General features: G+C 53.5%; 3 protein-coding genes across 3 annotated transcripts; 2 read left to right on the forward strand and 1 right to left on the reverse strand.

Moving 5' to 3' along the window:
* Nucleotides 1–4,822: 4,822 nt before the first annotated feature.
* LOC34619469 lies at nt 4,823–6,001 on the forward strand. The gene has a single exon (XM_026338724.1). The coding sequence runs from the start codon at nt 4,823–4,825 to the stop codon at nt 5,999–6,001; it is 1,179 nt and encodes a 392-aa protein (XP_026194509.1).
* Nucleotides 6,002–7,267: 1,266 nt separating this feature from the next.
* On the reverse strand, nt 7,268–10,293 carry LOC34619468. Its single transcript, XM_026338725.1, has 8 exons — nt 10,214–10,293; nt 9,576–9,721; nt 9,271–9,430; nt 8,932–9,013; nt 8,316–8,516; nt 8,024–8,198; nt 7,715–7,797; nt 7,268–7,381 (listed from the first exon to the last, which is right to left on the reverse strand). Exons 1-8 carry the CDS (start codon nt 10,291–10,293, stop codon nt 7,268–7,270), a joined length of 1,041 nt encoding a protein of 346 aa, XP_026194510.1.
* A 1,121-nt stretch (nt 10,294–11,414) lies between these two features.
* Nucleotides 11,415–15,498, forward strand: LOC113147611 (ras-interacting protein RIP3-like). The gene is made up of 3 exons (XM_026338726.1): nt 11,415–12,232; nt 14,696–15,019; nt 15,207–15,498. The coding sequence occupies exons 1-3, from the start codon at nt 11,415–11,417 to the stop codon at nt 15,496–15,498; spliced, it is 1,434 nt and encodes a 477-aa protein (XP_026194511.1).
* Nucleotides 15,499–15,713: the final 215 nt, after the last annotated feature.

The raw sequence follows: 15,713 nt of genomic DNA on the forward strand, positions 1-15,713 counted from the left end.
ACGCTCTTTGCCTTTTTACCCTTGGGATGCCCGATGCGGCATGGAGCCCAGACTTTCGAGTTGGACGATCTCGTCTCTATTGGTGCAAGGAAAAGGCCACGAGACGTGAAACGGTTTGAAAGGTTTGCCGCTCAGTCTGCAGGTGGATCGTGTGGGAGCGCACCTGCAGGGGGCACAACCCCCCTTTGGAGTTCAGAGGTTTTGGAAGAAGAGAAGTAGTCGGGTAGAGCTCTGCCCATCATTTTCTCAAAAAATTGTGTCTCTTTACGGATGCCTTAGTAGTTCACTTTTCCACCGCTTTTTCGTAGAGGCGCGCAGAGCGTAGCTGTCGATACACCGCATGTCGTCAGCTAAGGCTGCAGCATCTTCTCTGTTTCCCCCTCCTCGCTCGTGGACGCGGAGCAAAGCTTGAACTCCGCAGCCTAATCAAGGCTGCTGTCGTTGAAATTGCTGGTTCGAGAGGCACTTGGAGTTCGGCTCTGGAAGGAAGGGAAGGGGCAGATACTTTGGGGGCTGGGAAATGCCGAGCGACTAATTAGTCTTTTGAGTCCTAAAGAGTTGGTTGTTCTTGCAGGCGAGCGAACCACTCCCCTACACACGCACGTGCCGCGAGATCAAGGAGGCTGTACGACAAACAATCTCAGAAAGATTCGTTTAATGAAAAGCCAGAGCCGAGCTTCGCACCTCACGATCACTTAGCTCAGCGTCTGTACTTCAGCGTGTTCACGGCATTGCTAGGGTGCATGGAAAGGCGGCGAATGATTAGAGCAGCTGCGAGTTGCAGTTCCCAACAATAAAAATGGGGTGGAGGGGTGGCTGTGTAGAGGCGGAGAAATAGCGAGGTGAAGTAGCGAAAACATAGGAACGAAGCGGTAATTTAGAGAGTTTGCCTCATGGTTCGTGTTCTGACGTGCAAAGAGCTCACGGGAGGCGTCCAAAAGACTCAGTGGAAGCAAAGAAAGCGATAAACTTTCACATGCCTACAGCAACACAGCACGTGCTCCTTGAGGAGACTTCGAGAATTCAAAACTTCGCCCATTGATGGTGGACGTACAGCAGGCTGGCCGGGCATCGCAGCAGTGAGAGCACCGAAAAGGGGCAGTCAGGGGCAGGCAAAGTGCAGAGTATTAGCAGATGGTAGCTTGAAGGTTAGGAACGGATCTCCGTTTTGCGCTGCCCCCTAGCACTTGACTTCCTCTCAGTAGGATGCACGGCTACGTAATGAGAGAGAGGACGGTACCGACACCGCTCAAGCGTTAAGCCATTTTGTCACTTGGGCTCAAGGGGGGTGACGGTTGCAAATTTCCCACGCGACAGCGGCTGACTGGCTATGTTCTACTTCTGCATGCCAAGTCTCCCTTCCTTGCTGTTGCAAAGTGCGTTCTACTACCTGCCACCACAGGCACCGAGTCTAACCCCACTACGCCTGAAGCAGCTGCCAGATGTTGGCGACTAAAAAACCACCGAGATCGAACACCCAAGGCGTACCCCGCGAATCGCATTTGAGTGCTTCTTTGGGGCCGAGATTCGACATACTTCTGATTCTGGGGTGTGTGGGGTCTGCACCCTGCGCATGTTCACGGTAAAGCTAGAACCGTTTAGATGCAACAATATATGATGTGTCATGGGAAGACAGAGAGCTTGCAGCTTCCCTTGAGTCTAGCGTAGTAATGGGCAGCGCCTATTTGTTCACCAGCGAGGGCTCGCCACTCTAAACTGAATATGGGACGCCATCCGCCACGTGGAGTAGTGACACCCCAAATCGATCGTGTTTATGGGGACTGCGGCAGTATGCATAGAGCATAGACGGCAAAGGCTGCGAGGAAGCCAGGAATGCTACGATTTTCTCTGGGAGTGTCACTCATAATAAAGCATCTCAAGGGTTCCTGCGCGAGATTACTACAGCGAGCAAGCAGTTCTTGCACGGACAGGCGCAGATCCTTTGTAGAGGCACACGATTTTCTGCCTGCCTCGGGGACCTTTGGGCCGTAAAGGCGTGTGAGGCGGAGAACCCCAGGCCTTGTTACAGATTGGGGTCCGTTGAGTTATCCGATCTCGCTGCTTTTAGACGCCAACATCCGGGCGCTTTAGGCGTATTGGAGATAGACTCTGCGCGCTGATGGTCAGTTCACCGAGGCTGCCCCCTGACATCGCCGTCTGCATGCCTTCGCTGGATGCAATATCACTTTTTTCGAAAGAAGAGAGCTGGGCGTCGGAACACTGGAAATCGCCTTCGAGTTGCTACATCTACGGCTTTCGCGCCATGAGATTCTGGTCACTTGTCAGGCTTAGCAGGAGGAAGGAAACTGAAGGGCACCCATCGGCCATTGCTTTCGATGATCTCCCGATAGCTGCAGCTTGTCACCTCTGCTCTTGCGAACCAGATGAAATTAGCTTGTTAGTGTTCTGGCAGATCGAACTCAAGGGAAAAGTGTCCAGCGGCCGCTTCTACAGAGAGAAAAGAAGAAATTACGGCCGTTTCTCTACCTGATCCAAGGACGATATAGGTCACTTACAAATACGAGCTCAGAGGAAGTGCTGAAGCAGCTTGAGGGACCATGTCTCATGAATCCTCACACTGAGGCCCCTGATAGCGTGCAACCTACTTGAGGGTATGAACAGCGTGTCTAAGAGCTGCGAAAGGTTATTCTTCGTCCGGAGGCTGCAGGACTGAGAGGGTAGCTGGAAGACAGTCGGTCTGGTGAAGTGGAGACAGCACGCACTCAAAGACTCGTTTGGTACAGTCCGACAGTTACGCAGTTCACCGTTGCACATTTCTTGGCCCGACTTGAGTGTTCCTCCATATGTCTCCTGCCTAAACTGAAAGAAGAGCGCAAATATGCACCAAAAAAGCTGTTCATCTCCGCGTTCCCCTCCCCCTGCTCCCTCCCTCCTGCAGTGCCTTCAAAAGGTACCTGAGTCGAAGCTGGAGGGGAAAGGGCAAAACCAGCTGGCTCTCAAAATGTTCATCAGGCACTTTTACTCCGTAACAATCACTCGTTAAAGGGTGTCTAAACGGTTCGAACAGCCACAAACAGGCTTAAATGCTCTGCATGCCTTGATTGCGCTGCCCCCCGAAGCTATTCTCCCCCAATACTCTTACTTCAGGATGTGGCATAACCGTTGCACGCCCCCTGTTGCACTGTTGGGCTGTTTATTGAGTTCCTTAGTAAGACTGTTGGCGAATGTATCCCCAGCGTGCTTATCTTTGTAGGCTGCAAAGGTGAATAGTGGTAGCCGTCGAACAACTGTCTCGTTGGTTCGATTGCTGCTGCAGATCACTGCATATGACATTGAATTATCGCCCCGCTGTACGAGCGCAAGCGCATGCAATAAATTAAGTGTAGCATAGCCTGGTGTTTACATATCAATGTAGCGGGCTAAGGCACTGTACAGTGACACTCTCTGGTGTTATATACTCATTAAGAATTAGCCGAGATCTGAGTAGTTGGCTTTCCTTTCCTATACCTTACTGATTGCAGTCTTGCGCTGATTCGATACAAGAAGATACAGTGCTATGTGCGCCTGCGTAAGATACTATACATGCTATTGTTTACGATTGTTTGGAGTGCTGAGATGGTGCAGCAAGGCACACCTTGGAAAATCCCTCTCCCCTCATACCAGGAAGCAAAAAAGGCGGAGGCAGAAGAAGGCAGATCTCCTTCGAGAGACTTTTAATAGCTTTTGTCAAACTAGCATTGAGCCTGGCGCTAACTGTCTCCCTACAGAGACCTTTCGGGGAGCATTGAAATTGACAATAGCTAGTAAGCGAACAAGCAAAAGATATCGCTATTAATCCCGAGAATATCGCTACGCTCCGCAGCAAAGGTATATATGGAGCTAAGGCAGGGAAGAAAATCCTACTACCTGTTGCGAACACGCCACTTGATCTAGTGAAACAGTTCAGGAGTAAATCGGCCTTTCATTCGTATACTGGGCGCATGGGAAACGATCCTTGAATACACCAACCATACAGCAGGCCTTAATCGGCTCAATTCGAGGACACGCCAGGTTGGTAACAGTTCAAGTGTGACATGGTTCTGTGAATTCATCGAGAAACGCTCACGGACCACCCCATGGAAAACACGCATAAAGGGGCGCCCTCCGTCATGATGAGGAGTCTTTTAAAGACTCAAGAGTCTTTGGAGAGAGTTGTTACTAAAGTTCAGAGAAGGCATGGCTTCTGAATGGAAGCAGATGAAGGGAGATCAGGTCGGTGTACTGCAGCGCTACCGGCTGCATGCCCAACCCCCTCCAAGACGTACGGGTAAACTCTGCAGAAAGCGCTGCTTAAAAAGATAGGCTTTCTACGCTATATTCGCTGCAAGACAACTATATATTGCTGAAAATACTCACACCAAGGAAATTCTGAACGTCATTTTGCAGCCCTACGTGCTCGTTGTTGTTCCCAGTCGCTTCCAGCTCGTTGCCTGCCCATCGACGCCAGAAACCCTGAACGCACGCTTTTGCCGGGCGTTTTACCGGTTTCTTTAGGGGATACTCCTGAAAGGTGTTCATGGAAGTGGCTGTTAGCGGCAAGGAGGCGGCCAGAGGCTTAAGAAGAGCGCCAACACAGCAGCAGGAGGGGCACCGATAGCGTCAGCAACGGCTACAGCATCAGTTCGTTGATCAGCACATGAACAGGCAGCACCGGCAGGAGGATCGGAAGCACTCGTTGCAACGGAGGCGGCTGCAGTGGTAGTGGCAGGGCTGACCCCATTGGCTGCTTCGAGTGCGCCTTCATGAAGGAGGATTTGAGCATTCGCAGTGTTCTTCTGCCGCGCAGACCACAAACATACACAACACGCGCTAACCGGCGGAAATGACAGACAACAACGGAGTTTTTCAGTACGGCCCCTTTTTGCCGGTCCAAGAGGGGCGATTGCAGAGAGACAATGAGGAGGAATTTATCGCCCCCTTACCTCCACCCCCGCCTCCGTTGCTGTATCCTCGGGGTGTATGTACTGCCGCATGGGATAAGGCGCGATTGCAACTCGGTTTGCTGCTCTCTCGTGCTGCAGCAGATGTAGGGGCGGCGCCGTCAACGGCTGCTGCCGCAGTGGTAGCCTTTCAGTCGAGCTTCCCCTCCTTCTTCCACATCGATCCTTCTGCGATTTCATCGTGCTTGGCAGCTTCGCTTTTTCTTTCGGGCAAAGCTGCTGACGAGGAATTCAACCTCAGACGGGTGGTTGCCTCCTTGGGGTTTTGCAGCCACCATGCAGCGGCAGCAGCGGAGGAAAAACGCCAGCAGCAGCTGTTGCAACAGCAGCAGAAGCTGCAGCAACAGCAGCAGTCGCCTCCGCAGGCATGCACCGCAGAATACGTTGCGCTGGGCATCAAGGAGTACTGGCGGCAAAGGCAAAGCTGCTTCTTAGAGGAGCAGCGCCTCATGCAGGCACTTGCCTTCTCGTTCCCCAACCCTACGTTGTGGGAGCACCTGCCTCTAATGCTGATGCTGCTCCGTTCAAATGCAGCGGAAGCTGCAGTAGCTACAGCTCTCATTGCAGATGCCGCTGCGGGGGCACTGGCGGCAGAGGGCCAGGAACACGTTGTTGTAGCCGCTGCGTGCCTCTTGGCGAGAAAGCTGATACGCCGATTCAAGGATCGAATTCGGCAGCAGCAGCAGCAGCAGCAGAATAATCAGTATCAGCGGTTGAATTCGCCTTCATCGGGTGCTGTCACGGCGGCGTCTCTCACACCCGAACACAAGGGCGCAGCTGTAGAGACGGTGCAGCTGCTAGAAGACGAGATTTGCATGAGTGTCGGTACCACACCTCCTGCAGAAGGAGAAACTTACTCGGTGCTGCTTGGGATTCTGCCGCTTTTGCAAGGTATTCGCAACAGCAGCGACCAGTGTCATAGCACCAACAGGGGGCCTCTTTGCCAGCAGCTGTCAGCAGCGGCAAAGAAGATGCTGCTGCAATACGCACTCCTCCTGGACGAAACCAAAGGGCACCAGGTGTACAGACACCTCGCGGGGGGTGCGGAACCGGCGGACTGATCATGAAAAAAATTTGTCGGCTTAATTTTTTTGCGGACGCTTTGCCCATTCAAGTCACAGTTAAATAGACACTAATTATTCGGGAATGCTTGATCGCACCCCCGTCTTAGCTACAAACGCAGCAGGCCTTAAGCCTCGCCATCAAGGGCTAAAACCAATTGCTTTGGGGGTATATATTTAGTTTTTTTTAGCGCAGCACACCTCGTAGAAATTTACAGGGGCTAGGCTCTAGGCTGTGACGTGTAACCCGTAGAGATGTCAGATCGACCTGTCGCGCCACCTCGGAAGCGAAAGACTTTTAGACAGAGCGGCCTCACCTTCCCAGCTCACGCTGAATTGCTTGCACGCTGGTGGTAAAAGCCAGCCGACAAACCCTCTTTCAACTCGCGCCTTCTTGATGGGCGATTCATGTCTCTTGGCTTAGGATGACAGATGCCATATCACATAGCACTCAGAGAGGACGCGGGCGGCTGGGCCGTTTTCTTAGCCCCTTCATACTTCAAAATCACGCGCATACCCGTTTCCAATTCTGCATCTATTCGGCTAGGCAGTGCAAGCGAGCAATCGGCCTTCCCAATTGCGCATCCGCCTCCTCCGTCCAATCGGGAGGAGGCGCTGCAAGCTACGGGGAGACCTGCTCTCATGCTGAGCAGGACAGAATTTTATAGGGCCCCAGCAGGAAATTTACAGTGTATGAGCATGTATGTATCTGTGATTGTACGCATACATATATATATATATATATATGTATGAGTGCATGGAAATGTGAATGTGTGTACGTGCATTCTAATGTGTACATCGATATTTTAATGTGTGTATGTGCATTTTGATGTGTAAATGGGTATTCTAATGTGTGTGTATGTGCATTTCGATGTGTATATGAATATCTTAATGTGTATATCGATATTTTAATGTGTGTGTATGTGCATTTTGATGTGTAAATGGGTATTCTAATGTGTGTGTATGTGCATTTCGATGTGTATATGAATATCTTAATGTGTGTATGTGTATTTGTATGGGTGTCTGTAGATATGAACCTCGTTCCACGCCGTACTCGGCGTATATGAATAAAGCAACACTGGGTGACGGTGCTTTGCCAATATGTACTGGCGTCTTGAACTGAACGATCTACATGTCTGCGGGGAGGCGTAGGCTGCAGGGTGCTCAGTCACAGCAAGGGTGCTGCCACACCCTCTCAAGTGCAGTGTGCTCGAAGTGGCCTGCAGATGCCGAAGAACCGAATGCACTACTGTGATCTTCGGAGACTTATTTTTTTCCAAACGCGGGGGAGGGAAAGGAAGCTCCAAACAAGCAAGGGCCGAACCGCTCAAATCCTGAAGAGCGTAGGGGTCCTTCGCGTTTCATGGGTGCTGCGATGTGCTAGATATATGTACATATACATATATGTATATGTATGTGTGCATGTATGTGTGTGTGCTTCTCAGCCGCAGTTCTGCTGCTGCGGCTGCTGCACATGAAGGCGCATGCAGGAGGCAGCAGCCGCGCGACATCCTGGCCTTCCGAGAGTCTGTCTGCGCAGGCTGCAGCAGACAAACCAGGAAACGATTTTACGCAGATTCGAGACGAGCCAAAAAGGCTCAGCTCGTCGTCGGGCTCAACTAGCCAGTGCGCGGCTACCCAGCTAGCCACCGAGAAACGTCTCCTGCAGCGCCTCTGGCTCTACAAGAAGCGAAGGGCATGGCGTAGCATCGCCGAATGAGATCCGAAGAGGTTTTCCAGAGGCTTCACGCCGCGTTTGGCGAGTTCGCTGTCCTCCTCCAGATCGTAGAAGGCAGCTGCGCATTTTCACCCCACAGCGAGCACACAGCCAAGTGCAGAGTCTGGCAAACGTCCATCGCAAGCCTCGCTGCCACCCCCTCTGCCTGTGCACGGCTGCTGTCAGCACACGCCGTGCAAGGAAGCAAAGCTTGCCGCTGCCTTCCGCTGCAGAAAACGCAGAAGAAAGCCTCTGAAGACATCGCGCCTGAGAAACTGCAGCATGACGCACGTGCGGGAACTTACCCGATCCCTCAGCGGCATCGCTGCCAGCCTGCAGAAATATATTTTCGCTCTGTGCTTCGTCGAGAACCCATAGAAAGGCAGCCGTCTCCATCCACGCGTTCGCAGTATTCCTCTCGTCATCTACAAGACCGGCATATACGCAGAGGGGCGGCTTCTTGGCGGGAGGGGAAGTGAACTCGAGGTTGCCGTCTTTGAAGACGCGAAAATTTCCGAACAAGCTCTTCAAAGCCTCAATGGAGCGATGCACATTTGTCTCCTCCGCAGCATCGAGCCTGCCGCTGCGGGAGGCTGCCGACTCTGCTGCCTCGTCTTCGCCATCCGCAGCGTCTTCTGCTCCTGCTGCTGGCGAAGAGGTACTCAGGGAGTATGCCGCTGCCTCTTCCAGAAACTCCCGCGCAGCACACTGAGACAAATTCTCCAGCTCTCCTTCCTCTACAAAGCCACCAGGCAGCGCATACGCGTCCGTTCCATCTGCACGCCTTACTAGAGCTACCTGCAAAGGCGCATGCATGCATGCACGGAGCGTCGAAGCACATGCATGCATGGAGCTTCAAGGTGCATGCATGCACGGAGCGTCAAGGTGCATGCATGCATGCACGGAGCGTCGAAGCACATGCATGCATGCACGGAGCGTCGAAGCGCATGCATGCATGCACGGAGCGTCGAAGCACATGCATGCATGCACGGAGCGTCGAAGCACATGCATGCATGCACGGCTTTCTGCTATGGCTGGCAGAGGGATATGCATGCCAGGCACCAGGATGCAGACGCTGCTTTAAGGGGTCTGAGCGCTCGCTGGATCGGCGTGTCTGGGGAGGTGCAGTAACAAGGAAACAGTTAAAGCTGCCGTTTTGGCTCTGAAATACCAGCTACCCCAGAGCGAAAAATTCTAAAACGTCAAGGCTTGCCTGAAGGCGCTTAGTCTCGGGGTGACGTCTCATGACGATTGCATCCGCAGCGATATTACAACCCCACGCCCCTAACACACCCCTCCCTCGCAAGGCGATAATGAAGTCTTGCCTGCAGGAGCGCTCTAGTGGGCTGCTGGTGTTGGTATTGCTGCTACTGTTGGTATTGCTGCTGGTGTTGGTATTGCCGCTACTGTTGGTATTGCTGCTGGTGTTGGTATTGCTGCTACTGTTGGTATTGCTGCTGGTGTTGGTATTGCTGCAGCTTATGTTGGCTTTTTCCCGTGCAGCACTCCACAGATACAGGGGACTGAGTGGAAATCCGAGTTCGTCTAGAACGGCTGAGAAAACGCCAAGACGAAGGCAGTGCATGTTGCGCCTTCGTCTCGACAAGCTGGATTTACACCCCAGCTAGCTAGCCAGCTCGGCCTGTCTGCGCATGCCTCCTGGAGAGGTGTGTCGGAAGCACTCACGTGTGTATCTCTGGAGATGTGGCGAGCTGCGGGGAGGGGAGAGCGTCTGTTGCCGCTTGGTTATGCCCAACGCCGCCTGAACGCTGTCAGGCACGCGCGTGAAGGAAGGCAAAAGCTTCGCGTCTGCCGGTTGGGGTGGCTGCATGTAGGACGGCAGGGGGGAACCAAGGCTTGCAAGAAGAGATCCCCAGTCGAAGTAAGCGGCGGCATCACAAGAAGCGGCATCTAAAACAGTGTTGAGCAAAGAGAGAAGACAAAAACTCGAAGAAAGAGAGTCAGCACGCCCACGGGCGTTTTTTTTCAAAGCGGCGTCAAAGCTGCGGCGAATAGGTATGATATAACATATATATATATGTGAAGGAAGAGAGAGCGAGAGAGAGAAAGAGAGAGAGAGAGAAAGAGAAAGAGAGAGAAGAAGAAGAAGAAGGAAGGGGGGAGGAAGCAAGAAACCTCCATGGGAGGCGCTCTTGCGGGATGCCTCCTCAACGCCATGTTTTTGCAGCAGCTCACCTCTGGCTTCGCCTTGCCACAGCTCGTACGGGCAGTGCAAGATCGCCGAGTATCTCCCACTCCGTTCTAGAGCTGACAAGCCTTCAGGACTGAAGGCTTGCGCTGCCTTGCCACCCTTCTCCTGTAGGAACGCAAGGCAAGCATCGAGAGAGGGAGTCGCAGTCGCTTTCGAGGATGCGCTGGCTTGCAGCACCTCCTTCTCGAGCTGCGTCATCCGCGACTCCACTGGTGCTCTCGGGAGGCGCAATTGACGGCGGAGAAGTCTAAGGCGAAGGTACAGCAGTCCACTCGAAGGGAACCTCTCCCTGCAGAGGGCGTCTTGCTCGGAGAGTGCAGCACCCGCCTTCAAGGAGCCCATCGAGGCCTCTTCCTCCCCCATCGTCTCCTGCCGAGGATAACGATCGAGACGCCAACGGTGTGGCACACAACCTGCGGTGCACTTTAACGCTGGCAGACTTCTGGCGCTAGGGATCTTCCTCTTCGTCCCCCGAGCCAGAAGAAGCAGGGGTGCGCTTCGAGGGAGCAGCGTGTTGCCTCTGCGTGTGCGCCAAGTCATGCGCACTCTTGAGGCTTCCTTTACGCCATGGGAAGGCCGAAGGTAGGCAGTGGTCGGCGGCTGGGGTGAAGGAAAGCTCTGAGATCCACCACCACGTTAACCGTGTGGATATCTCCGAGCGTTCGCCGTCGCATCAAACTGAGGGTTCCCACAAAAACAGTAGTGAAGGCCCCCTTCTCACCCTTTCGGCTGGTGCTGCGGTGCAATGTGCAGCCTCCTGGAGGAGCCACCGTGGGGTGGTGGTGGCAGGCTTCTCTAGGCATGAAGGAAATGAAAAGTATCAAAATGTGTGTAACAACAGGAAGAATACCTGTTAAGCGGATCTACTTTTCGGTTTTGCTTCTTCGGAGTTTCTGTGGCCTGGCAGTGGCGGTGTATGTACACCTCGGACACCAGTCAGTCGGCAGCACCAGCGACGGCGGCACAGACTCCCTTGAACGTGCCTGGACGCCTTAAGAGGTGCTTTTGGCTGGAGGTCCTCCTACTAAAGGGGAGCAATGATTTGTTTTAATCGAAAAGCACCTTAAGAAGGGTTTGTCTGGGCGCTTAACCTCGTGGATCCCAGGGTGAAGGGTTGTCGGCAACAGGGGTTCAAACTCCCACCTCCTTTGAAGGAAAGCGCGAATCTTTGGATCTGATCCCTTGATAAATGTATTTTAGCCGTAAAAGGCAGCCGAATTCAGTGCAGAGGCGCTCGTTTGGCAGTGTGGCTCATCAGATCCCCCAGAATCACCACCCCCCTCCCTCTGACCAGCAGTTCACGGACACCTTGGGGGGTGCCCACCTGAATTCCATTTTAGAGGCCCCTCCCCTCCCCAACCACTCATATACACACACACGCACATCTGCATCGGCAGCACTGCGTCTTCATTCGGCCGTGCACGACCCTTTGAATGCAACACCTGCGCTGTCGTTAGCCGTGCGTGTGTGTTGTGGAGGGAGTCATGGATCGCTTACGAGCGTCGGCTTCTCGCTGGATATTCCAGCCCTCACAGGACTACCAAGACTGCCACCGATCTCTGGAGGCTCAGCAGCAGCAGCAACAGCAGCAGCTGCTGCTGCAGGAGGCTGCAGCTGTAGCGGCCCATGACGCCGCAGTTCGTTGCGAGGCACTCTTCTTCAGAGAGGCTGACACCACGCTGCAGCAGCTGCGCTTCCTCGCTGCGCGCATGCAGCAGGCAGCAGCAGTGGCAACAGATGATGCCTGCGGTGCAGCAGACGCACAAGCAGCAGCAGCAGCTGCTGCTGCTGCTGTTGCTGCCTCTCTCCCCGTCGAAGGCACTCCCCAGAACGACTGCAGCGGTGTGTCAGAAAAGGCATCCTCACGCATTCCGACAACAAGGGCTGAAAGAAAAGCAGACTTGGAAGCATTAACTGCGTCGAACGTACGGCAGTGGCTGGACCAATTCTGCAGCACTGCAGCTGATGTTGTATATACACTGACGCCATACCAGCAGCAACCGCAACTGTTAGACTCGCATCTCCCTCAGCTCGTTGAAGTGCTCATAGTACCAGTCAGACATCACTTGCCTCTGCTTACCTCGCAGATTCAGCGAGAGCAACAGCAGCAGCAAAGCTCCAGCGGCAGCGAGTCTGGATGGGCAGCATCGACGGCAAGCTGCTGCCTGCGAGTGCTGCTACACCTTATCTATGTTTTCTGCAAAGTGAGGGGTGTCAAGGCAGTTCGAGCATTACTGCCGCAGGAGCCTGAGCTTCTGGAGCAGGTTTATTCTGCTCTTGCAGCACTTCAGCAACAAGAGCAGCAAGACAGAGAGCAGCTTGAGCAGCGTGATGCTCATGCGTATGCTCAAGCTGATGATGATGCTGAAGCTGTTTCTCCTCCTCCAGCTGATGATGATGCTGAAGCTGTTTCTCCTCCTCAAGCTGATGATGATGCTGAAGCTGTTTCTCCTCCTCAAGATGATGATGATGCTGAAGCTGTTTCTCCTCCTCCAGCTGATGATGATGCTGAAGCTGTTTCTCCTCCTCCAGCTGATGATGATGCTGAAGCTGTTTCTCCTCCTCAAGATGATGATGATGCTGAAGCTGTTTCTCCTCCTCAAGATGATGATGATACTCAAGCTGTTCCTCAGGCTGCAGCAGCTGCTGTACAGTCTGCAGATGAGGAAGCGCTTGTCGTTGTTAGTACTGTGTGTGCCAGCTTGCCTCTGTGGAGCTCAGTATATGCGTTGTTTGCGTGGATCTCGCTCCTGGCACTGGCTCCCTTCAACTTGCATTCTTTAGACTCGAACGATACTTCCGATCGGCAAGCAGCCACAGGGCAGGCGCATAAGCAGCAGCAGGAGGAGTCTGAACAGCAGGAGGAAGAGAGGCAGCTGGAAATTGCAGGCTCAGCGGATGCACCGTTAAGTCTGCGCTTGCTGCAGCTCGCAATCGTCAGTCTGAGCCGCAGCTCCAAGGCGGGAGATGCTGCCGCTTTGCTGCTGCAGTCGCTCTTTGTTCGTCCAGATATCCATGATCAGCAGCAGCTTCTCCTGAGAACCTTCCTGAAGTATTGCGAGAAAACATTGCTGCGCACTCCACAGCAGCAACAAGACTTCAAGCAAGAGCACTCGCAGCAAGAACGCGAGACCAGTCTCTTTGGCGCAGAGCAGACAAATGGTGCCTTTAAAAACTCTTCTTATTTTTTTCTCCTTTTATTCTTCTTCTCCTTGTCTTCTTCCTTAGTAGAGGCTTTAGAAAGGGCGGCGCGAAGGGTAGCGTAGGTGGATCATCTCTTTCTCTTTTTTTCCTGTTTCTCTTTTTTTCTCTCTCTCTCTCTGTCTTTGTGTGTCTAAGGTTTCTGCGTGTGTGTGAGGCGAATTGTGCCTGTTCGCAGCGATGGCGGCATTGCAGAAAATTCTAAAGTCTCTGCGCGCAGAGGATGTCGGAGGTCGTCTGCTGTCTCGGCTGCAGCGGCTTGTGCTGCAGAGCGATGCTGCTCAGCAGCAGCTGGACGCTTCCGCGTTGTATAGAAAGCATCAAGTCTCCTGCGCGTCTCTCCTCGCAGTTCTGCAGCTGCCTCCTCGGCGGATCGCGTGGCGTTATTGCGTGAATGCGCGATCGCTAGAGCTGCTGCTGCAGCAGCAACAACCAGAGCAGCCGCAAGAAACCCCCCAGCAGCCGCCGCAAGAGCAAGCGGCAGAAGAGGGGGATTGCCTTCCCGATGACATAGCTGACGCTGTCGAAAACACCATCTCCCTCTTCCTTCTGAGGCTTGCCGATGCAGACAGCCGCGTCCGATGGGCTGCCGCGAAAGGCATAGGCAAAGTTTGTCTCTCTCTCCCCAAGGATTTCGCAGAGCAGGTTAGCGAGCCGCAGAAACTAGGATGGAGAGCAGCAGCAGCAGCACAGCCGCACGCGATCTGAGAAGGCTCTGAGGGCAGATTCGCTTTTCGCTTCGCGTTTAAGGCACATTCGAGATAGCAAAGCTGAACGCAGCTCTATCAAACTGGGTTGCTTAGAAAGGGGCATGTAAAAGCGGATCTTTAAATAAAGTTACGCATCGTAACAGCGGCACCCTCCTTGAGGGGCTGACATTGCGAAGGATCCATTTCCATTCTTCTGAGTGCCACATTTTTATGCAACTACGAAATTTCGGATTTGCGATGCAGGTGTGCTGCGCTGTCATGGCACCCTTCCCGCAAGGCACGCAGCCTGTGCCACTGTATGCTGCAAGCGGCTCAGCAGTCATAGCGGATGCAAACGAACTGTGGGTGCAGATGTCAGTCCCTGAGGTGAGATCAACGGCAGCTGGGGAACGCCTCTTGAGCGGCACTTGCCTCGCAGTAGCCGAGCTCCTGCGTCTTGGAGCCGTCCAGCAACGGCAGCTGCAGCAGGCTCTGCATCTGCTGTGCCGCTGTGTGCTCTACGCGGGTCGAAGCAGCGGCTGCAGCAGCAGCATCAGTCTCTCGGGGAGCTGCATTCGAGACGCTGCCTGCTATGGAGCATGGGCTTTCGCGCGCTGCTACCCCGCGAAGGCTGCGCCTCTGTCTCTGCGTCGCACTCTCGGCAGACACTTGCTGCTAGCACTGCTTTTCGACAGCTCTGTGAGTGTGAGACGTGCGGCTGCCGCTGCTTTCCAAGAGATCGAAGGTCGACAAGGTTCCCTGCAGCAAGGGCTCAGCATCATCACCATTGCTGACTACTTCACCATCGGCAGCAAACGCAGCAGTTTCGTAACTGCAGCTCCTGCCGTTGCTGCGCTAGAGCCGCAGCAGACACTGGAGCAACAGCAACAGCAACAGCAACAGCAGACACAGGAGCAACAGCAACAGCAACAGCAACGGGAATTACCGCTGTCCATCATTTTGCTGGAATATCTGTGCTGTCGAGTGTACAGACACCCCGATCCTCAAATTCGAAAGCTCGCTGCTGCTGCAGTTGCGCGCATTGCACCGCATGCCGCTCCCTACGCTGTAACTGTGAGGTTTCGATCAAGATCACACAGACAGAATAGGGTCTTTAAAACTCAGTGCCTGTACATCGCCTTCCAGAAAGGCAGTTTTGAATTATTTGCCGCACAAAGAAGGCGGCGATTTGAGGCCAGGCATGCATGCATGCTTGCATGCATGCAAGCATGCTTGCACGCGGCGGTTTGTTTGTGTGTGTACTTCGTGCTGCTGTGGCTCTGTGTTGCAGGTTCTGTTGCCACAGCAGCTTCAGAGGCTTCAGAAAGCGACTGCACCCTTAGAAGAGCTGCACGGAGCTTTGCTGCTGCTGACGTCTCTTGTGAGATCTTTAAGAGCAGCGGATGTCGATGGCGGGGGGGAGGCGAAATCTGCGGCAATGGCAAGTGCAGGAGAGGCAGCATCGGCAGTCCGACAAACTGCAGATTCAGCACAAGCAGCAGCAGGAATCGTCGACGGTGCTCTGCAGACTCAAGTGCGAAACAGCATTGTCACGTTTGAGCAGCAGAGGCCATACAGGAGGAGAGGTGGCGATCTTCTGCGAGAAGCCTCTTGCGCCTTCATTGCCTCTATAGGTACAGCCGCAGCTGCATTTGCCGATGGCAACAGACAGCGCTAGTGCTATAGGGAAGCACCTGGAGGGTAAGGGGACGCGCTGGCAGGGAAGGGAAGAAAAGGGAAGAAAAAGAAAGAAAAGAAAAAGAAAGAAAAGAAAAGAAAAGAAAAAGAAAGAAAAGAAAAAGGGGTTGGAATGCGATCGGGGAAAGAGGAGTAGGGGGGAGGGGGGAAGCGAGACGTGTAATGCTGCTGAACTGGTTTAAAGCAGAACACACA

This window comes from Cyclospora cayetanensis, unplaced genomic scaffold (assembly GCF_002999335.1).
Source record: "Cyclospora cayetanensis isolate NF1_C8 unplaced genomic scaffold, CcayRef3 CcayRef3_contig_3, whole genome shotgun sequence".
Classification (NCBI taxonomy): Eukaryota; Apicomplexa; class Conoidasida; order Eucoccidiorida; family Eimeriidae; genus Cyclospora; species Cyclospora cayetanensis.